This window comes from Physeter macrocephalus, chromosome 8 (assembly GCF_002837175.3).
Source record: "Physeter macrocephalus isolate SW-GA chromosome 8, ASM283717v5, whole genome shotgun sequence".
NCBI classification, from domain to species: domain Eukaryota; kingdom Metazoa; phylum Chordata; class Mammalia; order Artiodactyla; family Physeteridae; genus Physeter; species Physeter macrocephalus.
The window spans coordinates 128,436,827-128,448,912 of NC_041221.1; the positions used below are offsets into that span (position 1 = coordinate 128,436,827).

The following is a 12,086-nucleotide window of genomic DNA, read 5'->3' on the forward strand; positions in this document are numbered from 1 at the left end:
AAGTGAGAGAGTGGCATGGACATATATACACTACCAAACGTAAAATAGATAGCTAGTGGGAAGCAGCCGCATAGCACAGGGAGATCAGCTCGGTGCTTTGTGACCACCTAGAGGGGTGGGATAGGGAGGGTGGGAGGGAGGGAGATGCAAGAGGGAAGAGATATGGGAACATATGTATATGTATAACTGATTCACTTTGTTGTAAAGCAGAAACTAACACACCATTGTAAAACAGTTATACCCCAAAAAAGATGTTAAAAAAAAAGTAAACCCATATGTACTTAAGCTACTTACTAGTAGTCAGATATGATGTGTAGCCATAGATAGTCCTAATCAATAAATTTAGCTTAGAAATCATTCAAAAGAAAAAATACTTTGCTTTTCCAATATAGACAAGGGTTTCCCCTTGTGACATGAGGAAAAAGAATGTGAAACTTACCTAAAATTGCAGAGAGGTTTGAAAACTGTAGTGCCTTCTCTATCGGTACTGCTTTACTGGTGTCCAAAAGAGTGGAATTCTTACACAGCAGGTTTTCTTCCAACATGGGACACTCCCAATCTAAAAAAGCAGGGAGAAATGGCACAAAATTTTGAACAATAGCACACAAGTGGCAGATTACCTTTTTCTCCTCAACTTAGGTCCCCAGCCCATACCAAGTTATGGTAATTGAAGAAAGCTTGGGTAAGACAGAGAAAAAAAGACAAGCCTTGACGGCATCAGGATATTAAATAATCTTTGGGCTATCGCAGTCCCTTAATACTCTTATTTCCTTTTCCCCACCTTTCCCATTGTCCTCATATTATTATATCACATATTTAGTTAGGCCAATATTCAATGTAGACATTATGATGATAAATTGCCATAAAAATCCTAGTTTTTACTCTTGTGGTATATACCATGACCACCTTTTGTTTTTCCTGGAGTCAATAAAAGTCTTGTTTGTTTAGTTTTCTCTGTATTTTTCATCTATTTAATCCTAAACTCTACCAAATTGTATAAATCCATTCTGTTTATTCCATCCTCAGATGTTCTGAAATTTCATAATGTTTTGTCTTGGTGTTTTTCATCTATTGTGCTAGGCACAGCATGGCCCTTTTAACCCAGAAATCATATTCTTTAGCTCTAGAAAGTGTTCTGGAATTGTATATTTGATAATTTTCTTCCTTCTGTTTATTTCGTTATCTTTTTCTGGAACTTCTATTATTTGATATTAGATTTCATATATTGCTTCTCTAACTTACCTTTTTTCTCCATTTTTTGTGTTTTCCTCCTGACTTTTTTTTTTTTTTCTGGGAAATCTCCTCAACTTATCTTCTAATCCTTCTATCGAGTTTTCCATTCTGCTACTGCATTTAATTTGTTCTCTGAATATTCACCCCCCCTTTTTTTTCACAGCATCCTATTCCTATTCAATGGTGCAATATACATTTTTTTAATCAGATTTAAAAACCTTTAAAAAGGTTTTTTAAAAAAAACCTTATTTGAAGTTTTTTTTTTTTCCAGTATCTTCCTTGTATTCTTATTTCTGCTTGGTTTCTTCTCTTATTTTTAATTTTATTATGGTGGGAACACTTAACATGAGACATACCCTCAAATTTGTAAGAGTGCAATAGAGTATTGTTAACTGTAGGCACAGTGCTGTGCAGCAGATTTCTAGAACTTATTCATCTTGCATAACTGAAACTATACCTGTTGAATAGCAACTCCCCACATCCCTTTCTTCCAGGGCCCTGGCAACCAACATTCTCCTCTCTACTTCTATGAATTTGACTTCTTTAGATATCTCATACAGGTGGAATCATATAGTATTTTTCTTCCTGTGACTGGCTTATTTCACTTACCATAGTATCCTCAAAGTTCTTCTATAGTGTTGCATATAGCAGGATATCCTTTTTTTTAACATCTTTATTGGAGTATAATTGCTTTACAATGGTGTGTTAGTTTCTGCTTTATAACAAAGTGAATCAGCTATACATATACATATATCCTGATATTCCTTCTTTTTTAAGGCTGAGTAATATTCCATTGTATGCATATACTGTATTTTCTTTCTCCATTCATCCTTCAATGGTCACTTAGGTTGTTTCCACATTGGGTTATTGTGAAAAAGGCTGCAATGAACACAGGAGTGCAAATATATCTTCTAGATCCTGACTGCAATTACTTTGAATAAACACCCAGAAGTGGGATTACTGGATCATATATGGTAGTTCTACTTCTAATTTTTTGAGTAACTGCCATACGGTGTTCCATTGCAGCTTCACTATTTTACATTCCCATCAACAGTGTACAAGGGAGTCCAATTTCTCCATATCCTTGCCAACACTTCTTTTTTTTTTTTTTATAATAACGAGCCTAAGAGTTGTGAGGTGACATCTCACTATGGTCTTGATTTGCATCTCCCTAATGGTTAGTGATCTTTTCATATACCTGTTGGCAATGTGAATGTCTTCTTTGGGGGAAATGTCTATTCAAGTTCTTTGTCATTTTTTAATCAGGTTATTTGGATTTTTTTTCCTTTTGAATTGTGGGAGTTTCCAATATATTTTGGATATTAATCCCTTATCAGATATGTGGTTTGCAAATATTTTCTCCCTTTTTATAGGTTGCCTTTTCACCCTGTTGATTGTTTCTTCTTCTGTGCAGAAGTTTTTTAGTTTTATCAAGGCCCACTTGTCTAATTTTGCTTTTGTTGCCTGTGCCTTTGGTGTCACATAAAGAAATAACTGCCAAGACCAACTGCCATGAAGATTTTCCCCTATGTTTTCTTCTAGGAGTTTTACAGTTGCTGTTCTCACATTTAAGTCCTTACTACATTTTGAGTTGACTTTTCTGTATGATATAAGGGTCCAATTTCATTCTTTTGTATGTGGATATCCAGTTTTGCCAACATCATTTTTTGAAGAGACTATTTCTCCCACATTGTGTATTCTTGGCACTCTTGTCAAAGATCAGGTGACCATATATTCATGGATTTAGTTCTGGGCCCTCTATTTTGTCCTACTGGTCTATATGTCTGTATTACCAGTACTATAACGTTATATTTACTGTAGCTTTGCAATATATTGATACTTTGAAATCAGTTAAGTGTTGATTTTCTGTCCAAATGTTCTATCCATTATTACAAGTGGGGGTACTGAAGTCTCCTACTGTGATTGTATCGATGCCTATTCCTACCTTCATTTCTGTCAGTGTTTGCCTCATATGTTAGGTGCTCTGATGTTGGGTGAATATTTATTCATAATTGTTATGTGTTCCTGATGAATTGACCCTTATATAATTATATAACGTCCTTCTTTGTCTCTCATAATAGTTATTGACTTAAAGTCTATTTTTATCTGGTATAAGTATAGCCTCTCCTGCTCTCTTTTGGTCACCATTTGCATGGAGTATCTTTTTAGTCAAGTCGTTTTTTTAGTTGCTGCTTTCAAAATTCTCTTTTTGTCTTTGACTTTTGACAATTTGATTATGTGCACCCATGTGAATTTCTTTGGTTCATCTTATTTGAGGTTTGTTGGGGTTGCTAGGTCTGGATGTACATTTCCTTCCCCAGACTTAGGAAGTTTTCAGCCACTATTTCTGTGAAAAAGCCTTCTGGCTCTTTCTCTTTCCGTCCCTTCCTACCTCCCTTTTCCCTATGGGACTCCCACAATCCATATACTGATCTGTTTTCTTAACAGAAATCTCAAACTTCCTTCATTCTTTTATATTCTTTTTCCTTTTTGCTCCTCTGACTGGATAATTTCAAATGACTTATCTTTGAGTATGCCAATTCTTTCTTCTCAGCTCTAAGATTTCTTTTTGGTTAACTTTTTTCCCTATCTATTTCTTAAAATTCTCACTTTTTCCGTGCATTGTTCTCCTGAGCTCTTAATGAACATTTGTTGAACATCTTTATGACAATTATTTTGAATTCTCTCTCAGGTAGTTCATATATTTCCATTTAATTAGGGTCAGTTTCTGGAGCTTTATCTTATTCCCATTTTTTGGACCATGTTTCTCTGTTTCTTTTTCTTTAATGATTTGTGTTGGTATCTGCACATTAGAAAAAACAGCCACCTCTCCCAGTCTTCACAGATAGGCCTCGTACAGAAGACCTTCACCAATCTTCCCAACCAGAGATTCTGGGATCCTCTCAAACCTTCTTGCCAGTTCAAACCATAGTCTTTGTTCTTAGTGCCCATGAGGAATCTAGAATACACCAAGTCCCATCAGTGCTCCAAGACAGATGAGACAAAAACTATTCCTTTGAGGAGCCCCCAGAAATGTTGGAATGTTGGACACAGTCCAACTCTTTCCCGCCCCAGAGAGAAGCTGGGATCTAGTGAATGTTTTTATGCTAGGACAAAATACTATCTTTGTTTCAGCACCCATCAGACTTCTAGAGTATGTCAGGCAGGTCCCATCAGCCCTCTGAGGCAGATAAGACAGTAGGCAATTCTTTGACCATTCCCAGAAAATTGAGAACTTTTGACATATGCTTCAGTCCTTTCCCTCCCTCCCTAGGGAGAAGCTGGGAGCTGAAGGTTTCCTGCAAACCTGTGCTGGGGGTGTGAATTATGGTGAAAGGGTGTCTTGAATTTTCCTTCTGGCTTTTCTGGGCCGGGAGGGCCTGCATTGGGTCTTTGTTGCTGCACGTGGGCTTTCTCTAGTTGCGTCAAGTGGGGGCTACTCTTCTTCATTGTGGTGTACGGGTTTCTCATTGTGGTGGCTTCTCTTGTTGCTGAGCATGGGTTCTAGGTGTGCGGGCTTCAGTAGTTGTGGCTTGCGGGCTCTAGAGCATAGGCTCAGTACTTGCGGCACATGGGCTTTGTTGCTCCATAGCATGTGGGATCTTCCTGGACCAGGGATCAAACCCGTGTCCCCTGCATTGGCAAGTGGATTCTTAACTACTGTGCCACCAGGGAAGTCCTTCCTAATGCCTTTGATGTGACTGGTCTCAAGCTTGCCTGGGGTGCAGGAGCCCCTCAACTAGTTTTTAGATTTCTCACAAAGGGAATTAGTCCATGTATTGTTGCTGAATTGGTGTGTCTCTGGGGGAAGGCAGGTCTAGGGTTTCCTATTCCAACACCTTACTGACTCACTACCATATTTTGCTTTGTTCTGATCTCTATGTTTTATGTTAGAGGGTTTTCTCAGAAGTCTAGTAGTCCTTGGCTCTCTGGGGGCCCTAAATGGCTAAGTGGGATCTCTATGGCTTAGTTGGGGCTTGTCACATAGGCAGCTTCACTGTAGGGTTCTTGTCAGTTTCACTGAAGGACTACTGAGGCCAATATCTTTAGATACTTTCTTTAGGGTTGCTCAGATTTCTCAGGAAAAAACCTTCCATTCTCTTGCCTGAAAGTTTCAATTCTGGGTGCTAACATTCTGGAAGCTGAACAGAGTAATGAGCTGTTGGGTTAGGATGAGAATAGGCACTGGGTGAGCAAGTCCCACAATTTGGAATGTACACTTGCATTTAATTCCCCCTTTCTTTTTTTTTTTTTTTTAGCGGCCATGGCTCACGGGCCCAGCCGCTCCGCGGCACGTGGGATCCTCCCAGACCGGGGCGCGAACCCGGCCCCCCTGCATCGGCAGGCGGACGCGCAACCGCTGCGCCACCAGGGAAGCCCAATTCCCCCTTTCTGCATTCACTACAGTATCTGAAGCAGTTGGCTTTTTCTATATAATAAATAACACTGAAATGCCAGTAGCATAAAATGAAAGCATTTATTTCTTATACTCATGTCTATTGTTCAGCTCAAGCAGCTCTGCTTTAGATTTTATGGGTCTGGTGATCAGCTGGGGCACCTCTCTGAAGTCTGCAGTCTGCCTGGGGCTATCCTGCTCTGTATCTCTTATTCTGGAGTCCCACAGGAGAGGTAAAAGCTAATTAAGATATACATATGATCCCTGACTTACAATGGTTCAACTTACAGTTTTTTCCATCGTAAGTGGAAGAAGATCTGTATTCGTCTCATGATGGCAAAAGGATAAGAGGACAAGCCCAATCACGTATGCACATATCAAAAGTTTATGTTTCACTCACTGATATCCTATTGCCCAAAGTAAGTCATATGGTCAACTCCAAAGCAAAAGAGTGAGAAAGTACACTTCACCCACTATGAGGCTATGACAAGGGTATGGCTATATAATACTACTACAGGGGAATAGTAATTGGGACTAACATTTCAAAATACCATGGTATCCCTGCTATTAACAGTGCCTAGTATCCTCCAGTCCAGAGTCTCTCTGTTTCAAAACACCCCAAAGAATAAATCTCCAGACTCCATTTGAGTAGGAAAGGAGAAGTCACCACATCTTTTGTGTTTCGGACACAGCTTTTTACAAGTATTTTACAAGCCACATTGAAAACTTTTCTGGGATACTATGGTATTGTACAAACTAACTTTGTACAAACTTCCCATTGTTGATTTAGGACTCAGTTTCTTCAATTCTGCTTTATCAGACCATTTGCTCTCTAGCTTTCCAAACTTTATGCTTTATTCTTTCCCATTCTCTTTACTCCTATGTGCTTATGTCTTTTTTAAAAAGCCATTGCGCAAAGTTGTGGAGGAAGGCATGTGTTCAATCTGTATCATTAACCAAAGGCTCTTAATTATACATATAGTAAATGTAAATAACTGTTAATTTGTAGAAAAAATTCAGACAGGGAGATGGTCTAGTCAACCTTTTAGTTACTGAAAAGTAAGAGAAGTATAGGATATAAAAGATAGCCCATAGTTCAAGAGAACAAGTATACATACGTTATGTGCAAAACTGCTTACTAACTGGATATGTATTACATGTAAATGCTAATCTCTTCATCCTTCCCTGATCTGAGGGCTTTTGATCTATAGTCCTATGTGACTGAGCATGGAACACAATGGATAGTGGGCAGAAGGTTTTGGTGGAAGATAAGTATACCTCCTCAAAAGGAACATTATTCATTGCAGGATTTGTGGACAAAGGAGCAATTTCTATAGTGGAGCAACTTAAGGTTGAAATTATTTTCTCACCTAAATAATCTGATCCTCTGAAGAGTTCAGGCGATGGGAAGCTACTTAAACTCTCTTCAAAACTCTTGTATTCTGTATAGGAGTCTGTGATTGAGTAACTTAGAAGAGAGCTAGAAATATCATGCTGTAAACTTAGTCCTGTAGAATAAACAAACAAAAAGGGTAAAATGTTTCAATAGTAAACAGATTCAAAATCCTAAGAATTCAAAGTTGTAGAAATGTACATGCAGTTGTATACTAATAATGTAAAATTACACATACAACTGAAAAGGCATACTATTGTACACAATCTTAAATTGTACTTCAATCTGAGAAAATAATTCTGTTTTTGATACGGAGAAAATGCACTATAAACCTTTTCCATTGTTTTTCAAAGTTTTATAATTTATTCCTTCCCTACTTTGGTTCAGTTATAATTCTTGGCTCAAACATGCAAGTTTTATCAACTATACTTCAATAAAAAATAAATATAAATAAATAAAATGTATACCTAATTTTTTAAATGCAAGTTTTATATATAAGTAACCCAATAACTGTAAGCTAACTAGCTGAGAAGAAGAAACGGTGATTCTAGTTATTCCATTTAAAAAACAATGAGCATAAACATAGACTCAAAGGAACACAGATCAAAGGAACTGAACAGAGAGCCCAAAAATAGACTCACACATATAAGAGCAACTGATTTTTGACCAAGATGCAAAGGCAATTGAGTGGAGAAAGGATATTCTTTTAAACAAATTATGTTGGAACTGGATATCCATATGCAAAAGCAAAACATAACAACTTGCATTCATACCTTCCATCATATAAAAAATTAACTCTAAATGCATCATGATTCTAAATGCAAATCCTAAAACTACAAAACTTCTAGAAAAAAACAGAGGAGAAAATCTTCATGACACTGAGTTAGGCAAAGATTTCTTTGATATAACACTAAAAGGATGATTCATAAAACAACAGCAGTGATAAACTGGACTTCATCAAATTTTAAACCTTTTATTTGAAAGAGATGGTTAAGGTGAGAAGACAAGCCATAGATTAAGAGAAAACATTTGTAAATGGACTGGAATCTAAAATATAAAGAACTCCGAAAACTCACTAATAAGAAAACAAACATCTCAGTAGGCAATTGGGGTAAATATCTGAACAGAAAATCTCCCAGAATCAGGGGTCTGAAGTCATCCCTGTGAGAGTAGACTAGAATGAAAACCTTTCTAACAAATGACAGGAATAGAACTTAGTATTTATTTGAAGAACCAGAAGATTTAGTAAGGAAAGGGAAAATATACTCTGTTATAGTCAGTCAGCATTTATCAAACACTTCCAACACGATAAAACAGAGGTCAACGCTAATAGAAACTGGAGGGTTGTGGGGTAAGGGATGAAAGGAGAGCATTACTCTGAAAACCCATTATCTTCTGCCCTGCCCTATCTATACCTATCTCTGCTCATCCATTACCTACCTGAGACAACTAACTCTTTATCCTTCCTATTTTGACCTCACCACACCCTTCTCTTCCACTCCAACCCCCTCCTTAAAGTTGACAATTGTTTCCTACCTGGCCACCTCCTCCAGCCACCAGCACAACACTTAAATTGACTGACTCAAGCTACCATCCTTCTTCACCTCTTCAGAGGTCAGAGGTAAGTTATGCCTCTAAGTATCTTTTGCTTCCCCTACTTCAGCTGCCTTAGAGTGTCCGTCCCTGTCCTTGCTACTTTTTACTTTTCTCACTCTGTCTTCATCCTTCTCACCGACATGTTGCTACATCTCTCGTGCCTTCCACCTCTCAAAATTCCATGAATACCACTCTCAGGAGAGCTAACCCTTCCACCAAACCCCAGAACTCAAGCCAGGCTTGGAAATTAGGAAAGCCCTGTACTCACCATCTAGGTAGTTTGGTAGAGAAAAGAATAAACAAACGTTCCTGATTGTAACAGTAGAAGGTTGTTTCTGGTGTCACAAGTTAGAAATGTAAATGCCCTTAAAATTACATTTATATCAAATTATACCATACATTTTTAAAAGTCAAATAGTTCTACAAGGCTTTTATCAAAAACCTCTTGTTTCATAACCCCCATCATAATGAAACAACTGTTTTCAACCCTATTAACTCTATTGTTTCTTTTAATATCTTCCTTTATATTTTTAAATTAAATGTATTCAATGATTCTATCATTATGACTGCTTAAATATATTTAGAGCTGAGTCATGTACTATGAGCTATATTATTTATATCACCTTTTTGCTACAAGTTTTTTTCCTTTGAGTTATTGATAACCTAATTTTTAATTAGTTTTCTAAGTACCCATTTCATCCCAACTTTTTGCAAAAGTGTAAATTTCCTCTCAACAATTTTTTTTTTTTTTCTTTTTTGCGGTACATGGGCCTCTCACTAATGTGGCCTCTCCCGTTGCGGAGCACAGGCTCCAGATGTGCAGGCTCAGCGGCCACGGCTCACGGGCCTAGCTGCTCCGCGGCATGTGGGATCTTCCCGGACCGGGGCACGAACCCGTGTCCCCTGCATCGGCAGGCGGACTCTCAACCACTGCACCACCAGGGAAGCCTTCAACAATTTTTTTTTTAATGCCAGGTTATCTATCAGTTCTTTTCTCTTTCTTTTCTTTCCTTCCTTCCTCCTTCCCTGCCTCTCTCTCTCTCTCTCCTCCTCTTTCTTTCCTTTTTTTCCCTCTTTTTTAAAAAGAATATTGCTACTGGAGATCTCAACATACTTGCTCAAATTTGGACTGGTTATCCTCTAGACATGCTGCACACGTCTTCCCGGGATTTCCCTTTACCATGATCTTAAGAAATTCTTTCACATATTTTATGTATTAGAGCCTCTGACTTCTGGATCTCATGATTTCTTCTTTATTGATTTACTTTCTGGTTTTGCTGGAGTATCTTCTTCATTTCCTGAGAAAAGGTACGTGGGAGACCTGTCTAAAAAATTTCTTTATACTATCTTCACACTTGAGTGATTGTTTAGCTGAGTACAGAATTCTAGACCAGTATATTTAAAAAACTGATTGCATTTTTTAATGTTTGACAGATTTAAACCTCACTGCTCCATGCTCCCCTTCTGCCCCATATCTGTACAAGCTGAAAAGCCCTGGTGCTCCATCTTGTGGCAACGCCAGCAAGTTAAAACCTCACCCCAGCCCCACCCTCTAACCACCTGAAAACCCCAACACAGTTTCCTTTCCCTGCTGTCTCAAGCCATTTTCAGTCCTGCTCAGGAGACACCCTCCTCTCTAGAAGGCTTCATTATATCAGTAATAAACCTTTCCATACCCTCCTGGTATGTGAGTGGCATCATTAACCTTGAAATTGGAAACAAATTTTGGGTGGGAATCTATCCTGTCTCTGGAAAACTGAAGGATTTCTCTCTTTATCCTGAGGATTTTTAAATTACATAACGTTGTGCCTTGGTGTGGGTCTTTTTCATTCATTGTGATGGGCAGTTGGTGCGCTCTTTCAATATGTACACTCATAACCATTTTTAATTCTAGAAAAATTTCTAGTTTTATGTGTTTAACAATTCCCTTTCTGTTTACTTTATAATATCTGGAACTACTATTTTTCAGATGTTAGAATGCCTAGACTCAGCTTATAATTATTTTTCCTTTTAAAATAGCAGCTTTATTGAAATACAATTCATATTCCATAAATCCCAATCTTTTAAAGTATACAATTTGGTGGTTTTTTTAGTATACTCATAGAGTTGGGTCAACACTATTTCTATCTTTTATCCTCTCTTTAATGTCTGTTCAACTTTTGGAATATTTCCTTAAATACATTACCCAATCATTCATAGAATGTTTTCCTAATTCCATGTTACTATTTTTTAAGAATTCTTTTTGTTGGGCTTCCCTGGTGGCGCAGTGGTTGAGAGTCCGCCTGCCGATGCAGGGGACACGGGTTCGTGCCCCGGTCCGGGAAGATCCCACGTGCCGCAGAGCGGCTGGGCCCGTGAGCCATGGCCGCTGAGCCTGCGCGTCCGGAGCCTGTGCTCCGCAACGGGAGAGGCCACAACAGTGAGAGGCCCGCGTACCGCAAAAAAAAAAAAAAAAAAAAAAAAAGAATTCTTTTTGTTCTCTGAATGCTCCTTTTTATAGTAGCCTGCACTTGTTTCATGGACACACTTTTTCATCATCCTGAGGATAATAATGAAAATATGCCTTAGAAGTTTTTTTTCTTTACATTGTCTGTGTCCTTCAAGTTTCTTTTTATTTGGTATCTAACTTTTATTTTAAATATTTTCTTTAAATGCCTGGTAATTCTTGAATGTTTAAGAATGAGGCACTAGGACTCCCCTGGTGAGCCCTGGTCCGGGAAGGTCCCACATGCCGCGTAGTAATTAAGCCTGTGCGCCACAACTACTGAGCCTGCACTCTAGACCCTGTGAGCCACAACTACTGAGCCTGCATGCCACATCTACTGAAGCCCACACACCTAGAGCCAGTGCTCCGCAATGAGAAGCTACCGCAATGAGAAGCTCGCGCACCGCCAACTAGAGAAAGCCCGTGCGCAGCAACGAAGACCCAATGCAGCCATAAATAAATAAATAAATAAATATTTAAAAAAAAAAAAAAAAGAATGAGGCAACTAAATAGCAGTCGGAAACTCTGGATTCATAAGTGGGGTTTAGGAAGTAGTGGACTTTACTGAAGGGTATTTGGACAGGGACCAGGTCATTACTGCCAGAAAATAAGTCTTTTCCAAAAGAGGAATCCTCCAGTCCCTTAACTGGGGTGTATTTTCCTGAGTGGGGTAAGTAAACAGACTTTAGTTAATTCCCTTCCCTCCTCCTCCCACCACCTCCCCCTGCCAGTTTTCAATACAGCACCCCTGCCCTCAGCAGTACTGAGCATCCCTGTGTCCAGACTCTTTGCTTCAATGTCTCTGGACTGCCATAGTGGGAAAAAGAGTAGTTGCCTGGCTACCTAGTGTTGGGGAAGGGATCACAGAATCTAATTGCTACTTTTAAAGATTTCCAAAAATCCTACTTTCAGCATTAACTCTACCTGTTCCTTCAGGAGTATGTGATGCCTCTAATTTCTGAAACTTCAGTCTGCCTCAGTTT

At 38.6% G+C, this 12,086-nt stretch overlaps 1 protein-coding gene across 3 annotated transcripts in view; it reads right to left on the bottom strand.

Moving 5' to 3' along the window:
* The window catches only part of MEIKIN (meiotic kinetochore factor), a 152,520-nt gene that overhangs the window by 134,047 nt on the left and 6,387 nt on the right, over window positions 1-12,086 (bottom strand). For all 3 annotated transcript variants that reach the window (XM_055086741.1, XM_055086740.1, XM_028493439.2), the window contains 2 exons: window positions 7,000-7,137; window positions 440-559 (listed from right to left, as the gene is read on the bottom strand). In XM_055086741.1, coding sequence (XP_054942716.1) covers window positions 440-559; window positions 7,000-7,137 — 258 coding nt within the window. The remainder of the gene's footprint in view (window positions 1-439; window positions 560-6,999; window positions 7,138-12,086) is intronic.